This window comes from Oryx dammah, unplaced genomic scaffold (genome assembly GCF_014754425.2).
Source record: "Oryx dammah isolate SB20612 unplaced genomic scaffold, SCBI_Odam_1.1 HiC_scaffold_19, whole genome shotgun sequence".
Taxonomy (NCBI): domain Eukaryota; kingdom Metazoa; phylum Chordata; class Mammalia; order Artiodactyla; family Bovidae; genus Oryx; species Oryx dammah.
Window position 1 is genome coordinate 66,550,799 of NW_024070203.1, and position 21,747 is coordinate 66,572,545.

The following is a 21,747-nucleotide window of genomic DNA, read 5'->3' on the forward strand; positions in this document are numbered from 1 at the left end:
ATACTATAGTAAACCCTAATATGCTGCTTGTCCATTCTATCAAGATTAAGTAATAGCAAGATGTTGTCATATTTGCTGCATCTATCTCTTTCTCTCTTTTTTACTTTGCTGAAGCATTTTAAAGCTTATATCCAGATATCATGCCATTTCATGTCCATACCTTAGTACTCATTTCTTTAAAAAATGAACATTTTCTTGCAAAAATTAGTGCCATTTTCATTACTAACACAATTAACATAATTCCTTGGTACTATCGAGAACACTGAACTAGCCCCAGTCATCTCAAAAGTGTCTGTTTCCTTCCTCATGGTATTATTTAAACCAGAGGCCAACAAACTTTTCTGAAAAGGACCAGATAGTAAATAATTTCAGCTTTGCTGGCCAGATGATCTCTGTTGTAATTATTCACCTCTGCTTTTGTGCTTGAAAGCCACAGCCCACATCATGTAAAGGATTGGGCTGTTTTCCAGTAACATTTGATTTACAAAAGCAGGCAGCGAACAGGATTTGGCCTTCAGGCTGCAGTTTGCCATCCCCTGATTTAACTCATTCCTGTTCTCCATATTGTGTGGTGGACATTAGCTTTAAAGCTTGATTAGATTTAGGGGCAGTTTTTTTTTTTGTGGCAAGAATACTTCATGGGGAATGCTGTGTGCTTCATCTCATAGCCCATCAGAAGGTACCTAATGGCCTTTGCCCCAGTCAGTCATGCTAAGGATTCTCAGTGGGTACAAATGGGTAAGGCCTGATCCTTCTACTACTACAGACTCTCCGTCAGCCTTTTGGCTAATGGTTTCATCCATTGTGTTTGTTGCCTAAATCTGTTATCCCATTAGAAATAATTACAAAGTTGACCCTTGTGCAACATGGGTTTGAACTGCATAAGCCCACTTATACTCAGACTTTTTAAAATAAATATATACTATGAGCTAAGGTTTGTTGAATCCTTGAATGTAGAACTGCATACGATGGATCAACTGCTGCGTTTTACTTGGGTTTTCTACTGCATGAGGTCAGCACCCCCAACCACCAACCGCCCATGTGTTCAAGGGTCAACCATAGTAACTTTCTATTATTCCATCTTACTTTCATTAACCAGAATGCTTCTGTAAGAAAAAACTTTCCAATATCAGTGAGTGATTTAAGGTATTCTAAAATACAGATTGTCCAGTAACAGCTTTTACAATCAGGATTTTTTTTGTTTCGTTTTAATTGTCAAATTTCAATAAAAAAAATTGGCCCCTTGGTCACTTCCAGTGATTTCAGTGGGTTGGGATTTTGGGGGTGTTGAGATGGCCTTTCTTTTTTTTTTTTTTTTGGTTTATTTTGTAAGATTATGAACTCATAGATTTTTAAAATATATCCAATGATTATCAGTCATTTGCATGTATTATTATTTCTGATGCTCAAATTATTCCATCTTTGGCCAATGGGACCCCTTTGGTTTCGTTCCTACTAGTTTTAACAGCTTCTTTCTGTCTAACCTAACAAATTCCAGGGAAAAATTTTCAATAACAGAGTAAAGAAACTGTCATGTATGTTGAAAGTTTAAAAAAACAGAAAACAAGCAAGCAAGTAAATAATATGCATAAAAAAATCAGTAAGAACTATACCAAATAGTTAAATATTTCTTGTTGGCACTACAGTTCTAAGAAACTATTATCTTTTTCTATTTTTTTACTTCTTTGTACTTTTCTGTACTCTAGGTGTTCTGCATTAAAGAGTATTACTTTTATAATTTAAAAACCCAACAGAACATTTTCTTTAACTTCACAAGTTTCTTTAGTACATTTAAAATAATATACAAATTATTTTAAAAGGTGCTTTTACAGACTTTTTTTGGAATTGTAAGTAGAGTAGTTGTGCAATTTTTACCTGTATCCCATATTCTCAAAGAGCTTATAATATAAAGAGAGAAGAAAATAGATTAAAAAATCATTTTTTAACAACCTCCAAGCTCCAAAACTACATTAGATATTTGTTTCTCCCCTCTGTCTTTATCAACCTTAAATTTTTTTCCCTTAAAATCAATTTGGAAGCGAGTTAGTAGTATATTTCTTACAGTGCTTGAGGTGGGCCACAACTTCTGGAGGTTCCTAGATCTGTAAATATTTTTCTATTGTCCTTAATCCTGTGGGTTGACATATTCAAAGAAAATGAACAGGAACAAATCAATGAAAGGACTTATTCTTCAGTATAAATAAAAGTAAATACTCATTGGAAGAACTGATGCTGAACCTGAAGTTTCAGTACTTTGGCCACCTGAAGTGAAGAACCAACTCATTGGAAAAGACCCTGATGCTGGGAAAGATTGAAGACAAAAAGAGAAGTGACGGCAGGGGTGGAGATGGTTAGACAACATCACCAACTCGATGGACATGAATCTGAGCAAACTCCAGGAGATAGCAGAGGACAGGGAAGCCTGGTGTGCTGCAGTTCATGGGGTCGCAAAGAGTTGGATACAACTTAGGGATACAACCACAGCAGCAAAAATAAGTGAAAGGGGGCATGTAAATTAGTCTCCTTCACTGCAAATGGTAATCATTTGGCCTTGATGAGGGTCGTTTTACCCTGAGATCCACCTGGGGCCATCCTGGACTCATTTAAGTGGAATTTTAAATTGTTGACCCCAGAAGGAAATCATCTCAAATGGGTCACACTATAAAACATGGAACATGCTCCTATTTCATGTATATTCTTAAAATGAAATTATACTTACCATGAATAATACCATGAGAAAGAAACGTAAAAAAGCTCAACTGTGTAAGAGCTGGTGTGGGTATGTGTTTAAGCGTGTTTTAAGAGAAAAACCCCTTTGCAGTAGAAGTGACAATCTCCTCCACTCTCTTTCTAAAGCCTTGGAGCAAAGTTTTCCTTAAAACCAAGTTGAAATGTTCTTGCATTTCTCAGACATTCTGGAAATTTAAAACAACCCACACTTTTCTGGGTAAATCATTCAGGATTTCTGCCATTTCCTGCTCAGAAACAGCTTCTTCATGGTATCCTCTTAGAAATTTCTGCCACTGATAATTCCTTTATACTAACATAAGTAATGAGAGCTGTAATTCTACAAGACAGATTTAACAGTCAAAATAGCAGCAGGGAACAGAAGGCATGAAGTATTTCACTGAAGCAGGTTTAATAAATAAATCTATTATGTGCTGTATCTACATGTAGTTTGGCACGTAGTGAGATTAGACTTGAACAACCAAAGAACATCAATTTGACTGTTCTTAGAATCTTGGAATAAATGTGAACTAAGACTGTTTTACATAGAATTTTGTAAAGGAATATTATCTTCATCTGGACTGGTGGTCTGCTTCCAGCTATGATCATGAAGTTAAACAGGAAGAGAGGAAGAGGAAGGATTGGGAAGGGGAGGGAAGAAAGGGTCCTAAACAAGACCTGTTGAAAAAAAAAAAAAACCACTTCTTCAGTGCTGTGCAGAGGAAAACACCTCAGGTGCCACAGTTAACCAGTCGACACTCTGGTACTGAATTTCTGTTGTTTTTGCTCAGGTCTTAGTTTGCATAACTTAAAATGTAGTCTCTGCAGTAGGAAAATTCATAGCCCCGCCCTTTCAAAACTAGATTCCTTTGTCAGTGTTCCATTAGACAGGCAAATACCCCAAGCTTCTCTCATAACTCAGTTTTTCTGGGGTATGGATGTGCCTTAACAGGCTTATCAGTTTACAAGAACTGTGCACTGGGAGTGATATTTACCAACTCCCTTTACTTGCTTATAAGCTCCATCAGTATGGGGGCTGGGTACATTCCTATGGCTGACTCAGTGCCAAGACTCGATATATATTTGTTTAACTAATGAAAGATGATGTCTCATATTCCCATCATTTCCCCCTCAAAATGAAGTGTAATGCCAGACAGTTAAGAGATGATAAACAAATACTAGTTTACTAGGTGGTGATTCAAATGCTGTATGAGGTACCCGAAGTTAAAGATTTATTTAAGTATTCATCTTCTCAATCCCTGCCCTGGAGATAATGGCTGTAAATTTTGATGACAGGTGAGACATACATGCCAGGTGAAAAATTGCTACTGCCTTCTGTAAACTGCTACCGTTCTGAATAATTTTGGTCCCCAATTTTTAATCAGACTTGTAGTCCTTGAAATGACTAGTACTGAAAACGTGGCATGCACACATTCCTTCTTAACTCTGGCTAAATGGTAGTAGAGCCAAACAAAGCACGTTTGTTTTCTGTCTATTTAAATTACAGTTTTGACAGTGTTTCTCAATACTGGAAATTGTTTAATTTTGTCCCTTGGAGTCAGAGGTGTCAAGAAAAATTGCTTTCGAGGGTAGAGAATCTGAAGCATGACTTTTTGTTAATTTGGGCCATCTCTCTTTCAAAAGAAGTTACTTATGGAACTGACTCATAAGGAAATACTTTTAAAGACAACAGGTAATTTTGGATGATTAGACTTCATTCATTTGGGTTTATCTGCTTTGGGATAGGAATCAGGAACTAGGCTCTTTTGAGGCCATGGGCAGACTTCTTGAGCCTTGAAAAAGTACTGAAATCTGTCTTTGCACCTTAAGAAAGGAGCTCAGATTTCTTTGGATTGAAGCATGGGACAGGCAAAAGTAAGAAGCCAGGGACAATAGTGAAATAGCTGAGCTGTAGCAGCCAAGAGGATTCTCACCACTTTGTGATTCAGAGCCACAGTTTCTTCAGTTCAAGAAGAACATAGCACATTGAACAGAGCAGCAAAGACAGAAGGTATGATCTGTGCACTAAAAACCATTTACTTCCAGAAATGGACCACTGAGATCCAATATAGACTATTATGTCCAGAAGTCTAAAAGGATGCATCATTTTACTAATGCCAAGTTCACTTTGTTCTAGAAGCTGGGATATTTCATAACAAAAATTGAAATAAAGGCCAAAAATGAAACAATGGCACTTACTTTTTAGATGGATTCTCTAGTCATGTTAATTCAGGCAACCAGTATATTTTATTCAGGCCTAGTTCTGCTTCTGTCTTCATTCAAGCCATGAAGTTTTATGATAGCCTTTGATAGATGGCAAATTATTTTAGTTCCTTTAATATTTATAAAAGTATAATAGTCCTAAAAGTTATTAGTACCAAATTCATTTAGTAGTCTTCATTAGTATTATTCATTTTTTGCCTACTTAGTTACTAAAATAGCTCTGCTGTCAAAATATTTCCATATAATAAAGAATTTTTCAGCAATGAAAATTTACCACTAATTGATTATTTTGAGTGGACATACTTTTAAGTAATGCTGATTGGCTTTACATTCCATACACTTCTCCTCAACACAGGGTAAATGAATTAATCAACCATTATAAGCATTTAGTAGATATGGAAATAACTTAAAGGAATCAGCAATGTAGCTTTCTTGTTTGCTTAATAAGCATTTACAAGGTCACTGCATACTATGCATATTAACGTACAATAAGAACTATGGTAGTTAATATATAGCTTGAAAGTTAAGGGAACATTTCTAATTTGAATATTATTTTTATTTTACCCATTTACCCCAGACAGCAAAATATCTGATTGATGTCCTTTTGGTTTGGATAGGTGCATTCAACGATAAAACAGGATCACTGTCTTCTGCTTCCTTGAACTCCTGAAGTCAGCTGTCTTCTCTTTCAAACTCTGGCAACCAACTGATGGGTCCAGTAATTGAAATCTGGGTGTGGTCAATAACATTCAAGCAACTTTTTCCTAATACAGACAACCCTGAAGAATTCATATCAATAATTCTGAATTGCTCTGACAAATGTTTTATTACTAACCACATCAGAAATCTGTGGATGAATATGAACCAGAAGTATACTACCTAAAGCCTTAAAACAGATAGGCATAATTTAGGTTTGGACAACAGGAATGGTACAGAAATATTTGTGATCCAAAAGTCTTACAGGGTTTTGCCTTAGAATCTATTCTTTGATCGTTGATATTTCCTTTGTTAACGTGATTGGCCAGAATATGGAAAATAAAAGGCAAGTCGTCCACAGGAGTCAGCCTGCGCCTCCTGAGCAGAGTACGTGCGTGTGAGCGCGCGTGGGCACGGCTCACTGCCTGGCTCCCCTGCACCATCATTGATTTCCTCCTCCTCATTAAACACTCGTCGATTCCTGTCTTCCAGATGACACAGGCTGCCCTAGTAGCCAGTCAGTATCGCCTGTGAAGACGCCCTCGGATGCTGGGAACAGCCCCATTGGCTTTTGCCCTGGAAGTGATGAAGACTTTACCAGAAAGAAATGCACAATTGGAATGGTTGGTGAGGGAAGCCTCCAATCAGCACGACACAAGAAGGAACCGAAGTCAGGCCTTGTAAAGCCAGGTAAGTGGCCTTACTCTTCATGTTCTTATCAGAGCAATACGACTGGAGTGATTTCAAGTGAAATTTGAAATGAAGCCCCTGGATATCAGGATGAGGAACACTAATTCAGTACCTAGTACCCAGAAATCTCTCTCTGTTTTTTTATAAGAAAGGGGTAGAGCGGAGAGTGGAATATTTTCTATACTAGTTGTTAATTGAGAATGCATAGTGACATATGTTAAAGACATGTTAAAAAGGGAGGAAATTTGAAGAAATGTTAACTGAATGGTCTAACAGACATTTAAACTATATAATTAAGTCTAGCATAAATTATACTAAGAAATTACTCGGTACCATCTAAAGTACGCACAGATTGAGAAAAGAACAGATTATCTTGAGGCAGATCTGTAAGGCTGGGAGTGCTTGCTAACCTAGCTATTTTATTTGCTTTTTTAAGACTGAAATATGAGTATGCTGCTATGTGTGTATATGTATATATATAGAATGTTCAATAATGACAAAATGGTAAAAGCTTTGAGATGAAATGGAGATCATTATTACAGTGAATGAGATGCCATGAACATCAGAACAGTTCTCAGAATTTGCAATATAACAATAAGTATTTTACATCTCAAAAATACATACAGTGTATGAGCAGTTTTAGTGAAACTAAAGCTGTAACTTGCAAGTAAAAGGACCTGAATATTGGCATTGAGAGACAACCCCTGTGTTGCCTTATTTTCTTCAATATCACCAGTTGTGCTATACATATTAATGAGCCTGAAAAGACAGATTAATGGCTTGCATGAGTTCCATTCCTTACATTTGTCTTCTGATTTTTGCTTGGTGATGACATTATTGTGCAAAGAGCTGTAAGTGGCTTTATTCCAATGGAGCCAAAGCTTGGTCCTTGTCTGCTTCCGTTGGAAGGTCCAACATCCACTTCCATCTCTCTCCGCTTTTGTTCTTTGTGAATAATTGATATGCAGAGCATATCTTAATGAATTATTCTTCATCTTACTTTTGGTCAATCAGGGAAAATGTCTTTTAGTCTGAGAGCAAAATTTAAACTGTGTGAGGAAGAAATCCTTTATTTCCTATTGGTTCCTGGTAAATGTCAGTCAAGATGAATTTGTTGTCTTTTGCTTCGGTATAATATGAAAAAAAGAAAATGATACACAGTGGAGAAGACAGCATAGGAGAAAGATGGATATTATAAAAGAGGTGTTGGGTACCCCTTTTTATGCTTTTTATGCTCTTTTATATACTTAAGACAGAGACAGTGTGTTCAAGAATGTCATGTAATTATTGTATTGTTGTTATTGAGTCGCTAAGTTGTGTCCGAATGTAATTATAGTCAAGAAATAAACCATTACCTTGTGTATTCAGAAACTAGAATGTCCTTCCTCTCTTCCCCAGCTCAGCTCTCCTTTTAAAAAATTAAGGTATAATTCACATACTATAAAATTCACCCCTTTAAAGTGTACATTTCCATGGTATTTAGTCTATTCAAAAGATTGTACAAACATCACCACTGTCCAATTTCAGGGCATTTTTATATCCCTCCAAAGAAGCCCCATACCCATGAGACATCACTGTCCACTCTTCCTTTCTCCCAGCCCCTGGCAACCACTTACATGCCCTTTGTCTGATCTGCCTGTTCTGGACATCACGTATAATGGCATCGTACAATCTATGGCCTTTTGTGTTTGGCTTCTTTTGCTTAGCATGATGTTTTCAAGGTTCATGCACTAGCCCGTCATTCTTTTTATGGCTCAGTAATATTCTATTGTATGAATATACCACTTTTCAAAGTAGACTTTTAGTGAGCAATTTTGGGTGTACAGAAAAATTGAGCACCCAGTACAGGGTTCTCATATCCCCTACCAAATCTCATATCTCATACCACTACCTCCAGCTTCTTCTATTTTTAACATCTTGGCTTAGTGTGGTGTCCACCCGTTCACAGCTGATGGACATTTGGGTTGCTTCCACTTTTGACCTATTGTGAATAATGGTGCCATGAACAGTCACATACAAGTTTTCGTACAGACTTTCAGTTCTCTTGGGTGTATACCTAAGACTGAAATTTCTAAGTCATATGGTAACTCTACGTTTAACCCTTTGAGGAACTGCCAAACTTTTTTCCCTAATGGCTGTACTACTTTACATACCACCAGCAATGTCTAAGGGTTTCAGTTTCTCAACATCCTTATCAACAGTTGTTATTGTCTTTTGGTTACATTTACTCTAGTGACTGTGAAGCAGTATTTCATTGTGCTTTTGATTTCCATTTCCCTGATGGCTAAAGATGACGAGCACCTTTTCATGTGCGTATTGGCTGTTCCTGTATCTTCCTTGGAGAAATGTTCTCAATTTTCTTTTAGCCAGTTGGGAGCAGTCACCAATAGATTCTGCTTCTACGGCATACAGGATGTGAGTTTAAGAGCAGAAGCCCTGTCATCCTCTTTTTGTATTCCTAGCACACAGGGTCCGGTGTGTATCGAGGGCACAGTCGACATTGGTTGACCTCAACAGCAAAGGTAGGCTATGGCATTGAGAATGTAAAATGCTGCAGGAAAGAGTGTCAGCTTCGGGGGTTGCAAAGAAAAAATAGATTTTTATTGTGAAGATATTGTAGGATTTGAATGCAACCTGAAGTTATTTCATTTCTGTTAATTCACCACCTACCACCTCCCCCGACAGAGAAGGCAATGGCACCTCACTCCAGTACTCTTGCCTGGAAAATCCCATGAATGGAGGAGCCTGGTGGGCTGCAGTCCATAGGGTCACTACGAGTCGTACAGGACTGAGCGACTTCACTTTCACTTTTCCCTTTCATGCATTGGAGAAGGAAATGGCAACCCACACCAGTGTTCTTGCCTGGAGAATCAGGGACAGCGGAGCCTGGTGGGCTGCCGTCTATGGGGTCGCACAGGGTCGGACACAACTGAAACGACTTAGCAGCAGCAGCAGCACCTCCCCCGATCCCCACCTCATTCTCAAAACATTTTATAGTGGTGACTATACAAATAAACAGTGAAACAAGACACGAGTGTGGTGCAGCAAGAACAAACTAAGTTAAATGGCCGTTAAGATTATCCTTGGCCTTCCCTGGTGGCTCAGATGGTAAAGAATCTGCCTGTAATGTGGGAGACTTGGGTTTGATCCCTGGTTTGGGAAGATCCCCTGGTGGAGGGCACGGCAACCCACTCCAGTATTCTTGCCTGAAGAGTCCCAAGGACAGAGGAGCCTGGCAGACTACAATGCACGGGGTCACAAAGAGTTGAACACGACTGAGTGACTGACGCTTTCACTTTTACTTCGAGATTGCCCGTGCCCTTCCTTGTCTCAGTAATCACCTGCTCAGTCACTCAGTCATGTCTGACTCTTTGTGACCATATGCACTGCAGTCCTCCAGGCTTCTCTGTTCATGGGATTCTCCAAGCAAGAATGCTGGAGTGCGCTGCCATATCCTCCAGGGGATCTTCCCGATCGAGGGATAGAACCCGTGTCTCCTGTACTGCAGGCAGTTTCTTCCCCGCTAAGGCCCAGGGGAAGCCTTGTTTCAATAATCATCATAAGAATAATCATATCTTAATGTAAGGTTAAAAACCCTATGTGTATGTGCAGAATTCACCCTGAGCAAGTCTTGGTTCCTACAGAAGATACTTGTTGAAGATCAGCTACTTGTCTTGCTGAGGATGTTTAAGTAGAAAGTACAGACAAAAAGACTAAAAAGGAGTGGGGACGGAGGGAGAAAAAGAAGGAAGGAGGAAAGAAAGGAAACACAAGTTGTTCTTCATGCTGTTTCAATAATAATGGATCCTTTGAGAATCCTGAAGGCCATGGACCCATATTCCAGAAAAATATGCACAAAATACCACATACTATTTTCTGAGGTTTTATGGGCCCCCTTTATTAGGATTTTTAACTCCTAGTTAATAACCCTTGCCCAGAGGCAGAGCCTGAAATTGCACCTTTGTCAACTGCTTCTGATTTAATCACCTAAGCAGTGCTGACCTCTCGATTTTTTGATTTATTTGCATTTGGTCAAGGTCACAAGGGTCCCTAAAGTGTATTTTTTAGTTGCCTGAGATTACTAATGTCATCACTAAAAGGCATTGCTTGAGCTTTTGAATGGGTCCCTATCTGTAGGTGGTGGTTTAGTCGCTAAGTCATGTCCGACTCTTGCGACCTCATGGACTGTAGCCTGCCAGGCTCCTCTGTCCATGGGATGCTTCAGGCAAGAATACTGGAGTGGGTTGCCATTTCCTTCCCCAGTCTGTACAGTAAGCTCTTTGTATTTAAAACAGTCTGCTGGGACCTATAGCTTTCTGAACTTTCAGCAGAATAAACCTGTCAGTCTCATAACTAAAAAGAAAATTCTGGAACAAGGGCCTTGGGTTACTCCAAAATTTATAAAATGCCGAGAATGTGTCGTTAAACCACAAGATGATACTGCTCACCGGTTATTAAAAATTCCACCTCCTCTGCAGCCCCAGGTGACCATCTCCCCTCAGCCTAAACTCATCTTCCACTCTTGATATACGCTCTACTTTTTTAAAATAACTCATTAGAACCAATACCAGTTTATTAAAATAGCAAGCAATTAGTGTCTCTTACACAGATGCCCCAGGGCCCTTTAACATTAACCTGGGCCCATTTAATTTTAGGCCTGTTGTTCTAGATTCTGGAAACTGCTGTTCACCTTGGAAGGGAGTTATTTAAATGCCCCTTTGGTCATTCAGATAAAGAACTAATAATTTTGTATGTGTGTGTGTGTGCTTAGTCACTCAGTCATGTCCAACTCTTTGCGACTCCATGGACTGTAGCCCACCAAGCTCCTCTGTCCATGGTGATTCTCCAGGCAAGAATACTGGAGTGGGTTGCCATTCCCTCCTCCAGGGATCATCCCAACCCAGGGATTGAACCCGCATCTCCTGCATTGACAGGCAGATTCTTTACCACGGAGCCACCTGGGAAGCTCCATAGTAATGTTGGCTGGGTACCTAATGCAGAAGGAGAAGGCATCTGTGTCATGGGATGCCAGGAAGGGCTTAGCAAGGTAAGCTGAGCACACCCTCACCTCCCAGCAGGGCACCATGGCACTCACAGCATGGAAGCCTTGCCTTCTTCTAGGCAGGACTCGTGCTGGAACTTCTCGGAGGCAGTGCACCTTCTGTCATTTTGGTTTCTATCACTTACTGCCTATTCAGATTTAATTAAAAGTTGCCACCAAAGAGTGAAAGAAAATAACCCTGCAGTCAGTTGGATAATGGCTTTGCCTTTTTCATGTTTTCATGAGTCAACTCAGCAGACGTTCAAGACTGTGTCTCTAGAGCCTAATACAATGTCTGTCATGACACAGGTGTGCAGTAAATCCTTCAATGAGAATGAAATGATGTTTAGTGTGGGAGGAGTGTGGGAAAGATAGGCAGAGATGACCTCAGCATCATCCTTGCTCTTGGGAACCTTATCATTCAAGACAGAAAACTGTACGATAAAGCTGGGCTATAGTACAGATTAAAAGGAAGGGAATGGAGGCATGCTGATAGGGACCTTTTCATAATAATTCATTTTTATTGGACTATAGTTGATTTACAATGTTGTGCTAGCTTCTGCGATACAGCAGAGTGAATTAGTTGTACATATACATGCTGTGCTATGCCAAGTTGCTTCAATCGTGTCCAACTCTGCAACCCTATGGACTGCACGCGCCGCCCCACCCCCCGCCCCACCGGCTTCTCTGTCCATGGGACTCTCCAGGCAGGAATACTGGCGTGGGTTGGCATGCCCTCCTCCAGGGGATCTCCCCAACCCAGGGGTCAAACCTGCGTCTCTTATGTCTCCTGCCTTGTCAGGCAGGTTCTTTACCACTGGTGCCACCTGGGAAGCCCATGCATATACATATATTCTCTTTTTTGGATTCTTTTCCCGTATAGGTCATTACAGTGTACTGAGTACAGTTCCCTTGCTGTAGAGTAGGTAGGTCCTTTTTAGTTATCTATTTTATGTGGATTAATAGTGTATGGGCTTCCCAGGTGGCGTTAGTGGTAAAGAATCTGCCTGCCAATGCAGGAGACATAAGAGAGGTGGGTTCCATCCCTGGGTCTGGAAGATCGCCTGGAGTAGGAAATGGCAATCAACTCTGGTATTCTCGCCTGGAGAATCCTATGGACAGAGGAGCCTGGCGGGCTACAGTCCCTAGGGTCACAAAGAGTAGGACCTGACTGAAGCAGCTTAGCACACATCATGAAATAGTAGTGTATATATGCCAATCCCATCACTTTTTGAGAGATCTACATTGTTAGCATTCCTTCTCTCAGATGCTTATCCTGATTTTAGTCCACAGTTTTCCTGATGAGATTGTTGTCACCCAGAAAGGAAAGTTTTAATTGGATTTCTGCGCTAGAACATTAAATGATTTTCCTGGGCTGCCTTTAATGCTTGATTGTCTACTTGGGGAGCATCTTAACCCAAAGGAGAAAAAGACGCAGTGTCACTGTTCTACAAATGCAAGTCCTAAATCCTTCCTACACAAGGCTTGTGGGAGACCTAGGGAAACAACTACACAATTTGAACAAATAATTAGAAAAAGTGAAAGGGAGGGAAAAAAAAAAAAAACACCTGCCGTTTAAGGAGGTAGATCAAGAGCAAATTTAGGGTCACTATAATTGAAAAGAAATCCACATTTAGAAACCGAAATGTTGAAATCTACCTTTGAAAGATGTCACCGCCACCATCAGCATTCAGACTAAGTTAGTATTCCCCTGTCATCAGACACCACCCAGGCTACTGAAATCAGAAACCTGGCCAGATGAACTGTAATAACCTCACCACAGTAACAGAGGATGGGTGACTTGAAAAAGATGATTTCCCACTTTCAGAGGCATTTGCTAGAAAACTCAGAAGGCACCAACTGGATTGGTGATTAATCAACACTGGTTTAAGGAGACAGAGGCTCTTTCGCACACAGGCAATGGCCCACAGGTGTTCCCATGCTTATCTGGGGCATCGTCCCTTTCACTTCAAAGTTAGTCCTGTCAAATAAAAGGGACAATGTACAGGGTGGGGCACGAGCAGGGCATATGTTCTTACAATAACTTGCCTACAAAGAGGAGACTCAAGAACTTAGCTCACAGATCTCCGCAGATTACCCAGCTTGTGGTTTCTTGGGGGGAAAAAGTGTGAATGGATAGGTGGGGTGGGGCTGCGGCGATACCTTACTAACCACCAGACTCAGGAGTCCAGTCTACCAGGCTCACAGCTTCATACCACCTCTTTAACTGTGCACTCTTCAGCTACTTGTTATCTTCCAGAAACTTTGTGTTTGGCATCTTTAGAACGGGTTATTGTGTCCATTAAACAGATTAAAGAATGTAAAATGCCCAGCGTTCCATCTGGCACAAAACAATTCCTTAGTAAATGTTAATGACAGTCATTCATTGCTCTTAAAATAGTTATCAGAGATTCCTTGCACTTTGTTTACAGGAAAATCCTTGAAACTATCACACAGAACTTATGTTTATTAAAACAAAATTCTAGCATGGCATGTTCTCCCAGTTCACATAAAACAGGAGGAGTGTTTGCTATTGGAGGACACTGGAGAGAGCTTGAGTTGACTGACAGATGATGGTTTGACAATGAGGAAAGAGAAAATATGAAAGGGAAGATATGAAAAAAGCAAACAAAAGACCACTAGCACAATGGCCTATTAACTGTTTGTAGCACTTGTGTGTGTGTGTGTGTGTGTGTTTGTGCTCAGTTGTATCTGACTCTTTGTGACCCCATGGGCTGTTGCCTGCCAGGCTCCTCTGTCTGTGGGATTTCCCAGGCAAGAATACTGAAGTGAGTGGCCATTCCCTACTCCAGGGAATCTTCCTGACCCCGCATCTCTTGCATCTCCTGCATTGGCAGGCACATGCTTTATCCCTAGCACCACATGAGAGGCTTCTTATAGCACTTAAGGCAATAGTTAATGTTCTAGAAACAGGCTGAGTCATTGTGATGGTGTAGTTGGCAGAAAGTGATGTGTATGAAGGCAGGAAAATTCCTGAAGCATTTTAGAAATATTTTCACAGAATGGAAAAATTAAAATTTTAGTGCTAAAAGAGATTTGGGTTATATGGAAACATTCTGCATTCTTTGGCAGGCAGTGCTTTTCTAATAGCTTATAGTTGCAATCAAAGGCCTTTCAGCAGCAAAGTCCAGTCTCAAATAAAGTCTTTAGTCTGTTTCAGATGCTAAACATATCTGGAAGACTATATTAGATGTAATCATGTGCTTGCATGACTCTGAATTTTGATTAAAAATTGTTGTAGCTCATTTTTATTGAGCCTTGACTGTCCCAGGCAAAATTCCAAGGACTTTACTCATTTAATCCTAGTATCAGTGTGAGAAGGGGGTATCATTGTCCCCTCTTTTACAGATGGAGAAACTGGCATAGAGAAGCTAATTCATGCAAGGTCACAGTCTGTAAATGGATTCTAAACAGTGTAGTTTTGCTTTTGACTCTTAACTACCACACTGGTTGTAAGGTCCAACTTCAAAGGAAAAATTTTAATTGTAACAGGGAAGTATGACAATTGAGAAAGATATGTTGATATAAGACAGGGATTTTTAAAAAAATATCTGTGGAGCCCTATAGATTATCTGATACAGTCCATATACTTATTATGCTGGCTGCTGCTAACCAAATCAATGAACCTCAATGTAACTTCAATGAAATACAGAAAATTGAACACAGGAGGCTATTTGGATGCAGATCAGGAAAATAAACCATGAAGATGTCAACATCAAAGAATGTTAAGGTCTTCAGAGTTTTCCACTCGATCAGACCTACTTCTTTCTCTACTTGTCACAGTGTTTTATGTGCCACCCTGTCTGTCATTAATAGTTTCATAAACAATGATCAGTAGGTTTTGTCAACTTAAACAGGAGCTTTTGCACTGACACTCAGGTGGATCTCTGAAACTTCCACTCTGAGAGAAAAAATGTCCCCCCAAGAATCGGCACAAAATGTTTTATGATGAACTGCTGTACAGTCTGCCTCTTCTCCCCAGCAGAGACCAGACGGGTGGGGAAAAAAGCTGAACTGTGATGAGGAGCCCTGGGTGTTTATCTTTATGGCAGGGTTACTTACATATTTACTCTCATGCCTTTCTCCCATCTGTGCCTTTGATGGTGCACCCAATCAATGTGATGGGGCCAAATGGTCTGCTAATGGTTTTCCCATAAGAATTAGTGAGTTATAATCCTCTTCTTCTCAGAGGTGACTGCTGTCCATATCCCAGGTCTACTGGGATTTATTGCACCTACAGTGTTATAGCTGCCGATTTGGGGGCTCACCAGATGCTTCCTGAGTGCTCTAATGTGCTGAGAACAAAGTGTTAGTGGTATCTCACACACAGCAGATGTTCCAGCAGACCACACACCCACCATTAAAGATGTTTATCAACTACCAGCCCAAGAGAAATAGACCTGAAAATTTCTTTTACACACAAACCTATAAACTAAGAGTTATAAATCATGCAGATATATGCTTTAGGTTGGGCTTCCCTCCCCTACCCCCAGCTGATTGAGAAGAGTTTATTGAGGAGACTGCATAATTAATGGGCTTAATTAAGGAAACCCAGCCAGTATGGGGCTTCCCAAGTGGAGCTAGTGGTAAACAGCCCGCCTGCCAATGCAGGAGACATAGACGCGGGTTCAATCCCTGAGTCGGTAAGATCCCCTGGAGAAGGGCGTGGCAACCCACTCCAGTATTCTTGCCTGGAGAATCCCAGGGACAGGGGAGCCTGGAGGGTTATAGTCCATAGGGTTGTAAAGAGTCAGACACAACTGAAGCAACTTAGCACACAGCACAACCAGTATGGGGATGGCAACAGCTTGGAGCCCTTCCCCGTCATGAAGAGGCCAGAGAAAGGTCAAGGAACCAGAACCCAGAGCCAGGGAATTCCCAGGCTGCATGTGAGGGAACCATGCACTTTGGTAGCAAAGTGTTACCTGCTCAGTCGTGTCTGACTCTGCAACCCCATGGACTGTAGTCCACGGCGTGCTGCAGTCCACGGGGTCAAAAAGAGTCAGACACGACTGAGCTGACTGACTGGACTGTAGTCTACTAGGCCCCTCTGTCCATGGGATTTCCCAGGCAAGATTACTGGAGTGGGTTGCCATGCCCCCTCAAGGGAATCTTCCCGACCCAGGGATCGAACCCGGGTCTCCTGCATTGCGGGCAGATTCTTTACCATCTGAGCCACTAGGGAAACCCAGCAAAACAATGCGCCTAACAAGACAGGAGGTGGAGGGAAAAGTACCCTGACTTCTCTGTCTTCTTTGTCTGCATAATTAGGTGGGTGGCGTTTGGGTGGACTGGGCTACTGATGGAAGTTATGTGTGAACCAAACTTATGTAAGTTTGTTGGGGCAATTCAGTGAGTTACGGTCTTCACCTGAACCTGTGTCTAACAGCAGCCAAGGTTCAGCAGTAGGCAATGTGGCTGCAGGCCACAGTTAAGTGAGGTGAGCTTCAGGAAACTGGCCACAGTGGACTTACAATCCAAGCCGTTTTGAATTCAAATCCATTACATGGACTAGAATGTTTGTGGCTTTGCAGGAAGGTGATTTTTGTGTAGGAGCCTAGAAGACAGCAATCCTCACTCACTTCACCACCTATAAGGGTTCTGCTCAACTTCAATTTGAATCCTGGCTGTACACTGATTGACCAGCTTTCACTCATTCACTCAACAAGTATTTACAAAGCATTTATTCTGTGCTGACACCATTGTTCCAGGCTTTCAGGACAGAGGCATGGAAAAAACAAACAAGATGCCTGTTCTCTTGGAACCTGCCTGATACAGGGAGATGGCTGATACACAAGCAGACAAACAAGATAAGTTCAGATAGTGACACGTAAAACAAGGTAGTGCATTAGCCAGTGATGAGCATTGGGCACGGAGTGTCTGGGGAGGTGACATTTGAGCTGAGAACTTAGTCATATTCCTTTGCACTTGCGGAGGATTTGCGGGGACAGTGAGTGAAGCAGTCAGCTAGGAAGAAGAAAGAGTAATTGCAGGTGAAGTCTGCATCAAGCAATGGGAACCTACTGGCCAGTTTTAAGAGAGACATAACTTAATATATGGGTTTCCCGGGTGGCTCAGTGATAAAGAGTCTGCCCACCAATGCAGGAGTCACAGGAAATGCGGGTTCAATCCCTGGACCAGGAAAATTCCCTGGACAGAGGAGCCTGGTGGGCTACGGTCCACAGAGCGCAGAGTCAGACACAACTGAGCATGCTCTCAACGCAACACAATTTAGTGTGTATGTTCAAGGCCCTTTTGGTTGCTCTGTGGAGCTTGCATTATCAAGAGATGAAACTGGAAGCAGGTTAACGAAGGAGGAGGCAGTGAAAACAGAGCCATGTAGGAGACAGTGTATATGAAAGAATACAAGGTCTTGCATTTTCCTAATGAGATTAAAAATATTTTATTTGCTAACTTGAGTAAACCTTTAGAGATGGATGAAACAGTCAATAGCTGGTAGGTTTTTAAAATTTCTTTTCTTAGTTAAACATACAAATGTATACTCTGTTATTTATTTAGAAGCAGGGATCTTGTTATTCATCATTAATATAAAAAACTTATTGCCCTCCTCATCCCTGGAGCTAGTTTTCAACTCGGGTGTCTTTTCCAGTGCAAGTTATCTTCACTTCTGCCCAATTTGTTTGATACAAAGCCATTTGAATTCATATCTGGAACTCTCATTGGACATTATTTTCGAGCCTGCGAGTACTGTGAGGGTAGCTGTTAAGTTAATATAAAAGGAGGCTCCCAAATCCAGAGGTTAAAAACTAGACAGAAGCTGATCTTCGTCATAAAACAGTCCCTAGGTGTTTGGGGGACTGAGGCTGGTAGGCAGCGTGTCAGGTCGGCTGTCCTCCAGGAAGAAGGAGGGAGAGAGGGACCAGGGGATACTCACCCAATCATTTTAGGGTCAGGGCACAGAAGTGGCACATGTCATTTCCAATTATATCCCAGGACATCTTTGTCAGCTGGGCATCTTTTATTATGGAAGAAGGAAAGAGTGGGGATGGACATTGGACGACAGCTAGCAGACCATCACAGCACCCATGGAGAGCATGGGGGCAGCTGGTTTTTCTGTCCCCCTGTAGATGCAATGTCAGTATCTGTCAATACCCAGAGCTATTCAGTTACTAAGTCCAGTTAGCAAAGAGTATGGTTTTTTTTTTCAATCTCCACAACTTAACCTTTGACTATTGCTATTTAATAGCAGAGGCAGCAGAGCATGAGATTGTTGGATAGCATCACCGATTCAGTGGACATGAACTTGGGCAGAGTCAGGGAGACAGGGAGGGACAGGGGAGACCAGGCGTGCTGCGGTCCATGGGACTGCAAAGAGTCAGACACGACTTAGCGACTGAACAACATTGCTATTTAAATTGATCTTTAAAAAAGGCTGGAAGAGTCATACCAGTCATACCACAGGAATAATTACAAAATCTGCTTTTGAATTTCTTGGCCCCCTTCATTTTAAACAATGCTGTCAGTCGACCCCTGAAGGCAGCCCCAAACAATACTGATTGAGGTCGATTCAGTCCATGTGTTTTTCAAATGACACTTTTTGTTCAAAGAAGGTAAGTATAAGAGAGATCTCTATAATAAGAGGCTTTGGAAAGACTGCCTCACCTTATATTTAGGTATTGAATAAGGTGCACCACGTCACTTGCCAAGCAGTGGGAGGCAGGGGAGTTCACCTGCCGGATAGTTTCTTTTGTAAATATGAGGAAATGGTCTCTCTTTTGTCATATGGAGGAATAATTAATACTTATCTTTCTCATGTTGCTGAGAGAATCATCAAACATGTTATGTATGTAACAGAGTACAGGCCTACCTTAGAGATTTTGTGGGTTTGGTTCCAGACCACTACAGTCCAGTGAATATTGCAATGAAGGGAGTCACATGAATTTTTTGGTTTCCTAAAGTATATAAAAGTTATATTTACTCTCTACTGTAGTATATGAAATGTGCAATAGCATCGAGTCTAAAAATATATACATTTAAAAATACTTTATGCTATCGTATGCTGATCATCATTTGACAGCTCACAGTACCACATCCCTTCAATTTTTAAAAAAATGCAGTATCTGCAAAGCACAATACAGCAAAACGCAGGAAGGTGAGATATGCCCGTATGTGCATTGAGTAAATACTGCACGACGCTGAGGGGTAAACGCGCATGTCCTATACCTTTGCAAAAATCAGTGTCAGCATTTGGCAAGTGTTTGTGGTTACCGTATGTTCCTGTTCTGCAGTGTGTGCTCAGTAAATGATCATTACGGTTATTAAATGAGCCAAGTTTACAAACAGCACAACTTTAAGGTATTTGAATGCTCGCTTCCCATCTTGTTTGCATTGGTCCTATTTTATCACAGTTACCTTCTTAGTAAGAATTATTCTACTATAATAAAGGGCCTTTCTGGACATTTAATAAACATCTTGGCTCTAAGCAAATTCCTGTTTGGAAACACTGTGCTAACAGTTGTCTCAGACAGCCTTCAGTTCCATTTTCTCCCTTCAGAACAACGATTGTCTCCTGGTCCTCCCTCCCGGAGAGAACTGTGAAGTGCCTTGCATATTTAAATAGCTGGAAGTCAGGAAGTACACTGAAAATTTTCCTCAAAGTGTCACGTGCTTGCCATTACATGTAGGAATGTGTTGGGTTTTGATGTAATTTCTTTCTTGCTCTTTGGGATATAAAGACTCTTTAAGTGTTGCTCCATAATTGTCAAAGATTAGCCTTGACTGTCCTGTAGGCCTTTACCTCTGTTTGACCATCTGATGTTTCCTTAAATGCTTTGTGTCCATTCATGAGGGCGATGGTTTCATTTAAAATGCTGCAGTCACCAGGGAGAAGCTCTTGTGCTCTCTCCTGATTGGCCAGCCTTCCCTCTGCCTCCTGTTGCTATGGTGCCCAGCAGAGTAACTTCCTTGCCCTGTACAAGTAGGAGGCTCGGTCTCCATGGATACCCCACTCTGAGAGTGTACTCCACGGAGAGATGAGCTGAGCTGCACATACTGTATTTCTGCACAAGACATACCCCAGCCTGTGGTGGGAGGCTGTTTGCAGAGGCAGTGTTTGCCATGAAAGTCTACGGAGCTTATCTTCTAAGTAAGTCATATTAGTCACAGTAAGTAAATAATTATATTGGATCCCAGAAGATATGTTCTTTGTGTATATGTGTGTGTCAAGTTACTTGTGGTAGGCTAAACATGTAGTCTGGAAACAAATTTTCAACTCTGTCTGCCTTTCAGATACCCTTGAATGCAGAGTCTGAAACTAAACTTTGAAAAATACACACCTATATTGTTTTAAATACCCCTTGTCATTTGTGAATCTGCCATTTGAGGCAAAGGGGAAAAGATGGACATGGATGATTACATTTTAGAATGCTCTCCTAACTCTTAACCTTGCATGCTGCATTTGTAAATGCAGAGCTTGTCCTTACCCAGTGACGTGCTATGGGAATAGATGAGCGCAGGCACAATTAATGCTAATTGGCCCTGCACAAAGTGTGCAATGGGGCCTCTGTGTAGGCTGAGACTCTATGTATTTATTATCAAGAGTGATCTTGCTTATGTGCTCATCTCTGCCAGTTCACCATGGAAATTATTCAGACCATCTCTCTAACCAATTTTAATTTATTTTTCTTATATAGTGCTCAGGAAAAATTCAGAAACTCTTCAGGTCCATGGAATTGGGATGGGGAAGAATTTTGTGTTTATTAATGATTTGCTCTAACACTTCCACTTTGTTGTACCTTCCAAGAGCATAAGGGTTGGGTTTGCAATGTTGTAAAACACATGGGTCATCTTAGAGCAGTTTTCTTCTGCTGGGTGAATGATTAATGCCTGTGGTGTTAAAATTAATGAGTGGAAACAAAAGACTATACGTATGGTTACCCCAACTTTAGTTCAGTAATTCTGAAATTACATTAAATTAGATCTTCAGACTGTCTGCAATAGGTAGCTGGCAGCTAGCAGCTCTAGACAAAAAGCAGAATATACACTGTACTGGTGAAAGAGTGATTCATTTTTAGTTATATAGAACAGTGAGCACAGAGTGTCACACTAGATTGTAAATGTCTCTTATTTTCTGTACTCATGACTAACCATTCATGCAGAGGAGAACTGGTGTAATGTCATCTCTTCCAGCTGTTAGTCATGGCTCAATTTTAATTGCCCCAAATGGTGAAAAGTTACCACCCTTTGAGGATGTGAATGTCCTGGTGACTCCTCTGGCTCTGATTTTGTCACTGAGGTCAGGCTTTAGGTCACTGTCTTAATATTTTTATAAATATAATTTCCACTCATCAAAGGGGCAGCAGACAAATAAAGGTTCATGATACACTCTG

At 40.9% G+C, this 21,747-nt stretch overlaps 1 protein-coding gene across 6 annotated transcripts in view; it reads left to right on the forward strand.

Annotated features, from left to right (window-relative positions):
* LOC120879070 (syntabulin-like) overlaps nucleotides 1–21,747 on the forward strand; it is an 86,106-nt gene that overhangs the window by 22,997 nt on the left and 41,362 nt on the right. For 3 of the 6 annotated variants that reach the window (XM_040262122.1, XM_040262124.1, XM_040262123.1), the window contains 2 exons: nucleotides 6,139–6,336; nucleotides 8,799–8,858. In XM_040262122.1, coding sequence (XP_040118056.1) covers nucleotides 6,139–6,336; nucleotides 8,799–8,858 — 258 coding nt within the window. Of the gene's footprint in view, nucleotides 1–6,138; nucleotides 6,337–8,798; nucleotides 8,859–19,516; nucleotides 20,505–21,747 lie in introns of those variants that run through there. The other 3 variants (XM_040262125.1, XM_040262126.1, XM_040262127.1) reach the window with 2 other exon arrangements.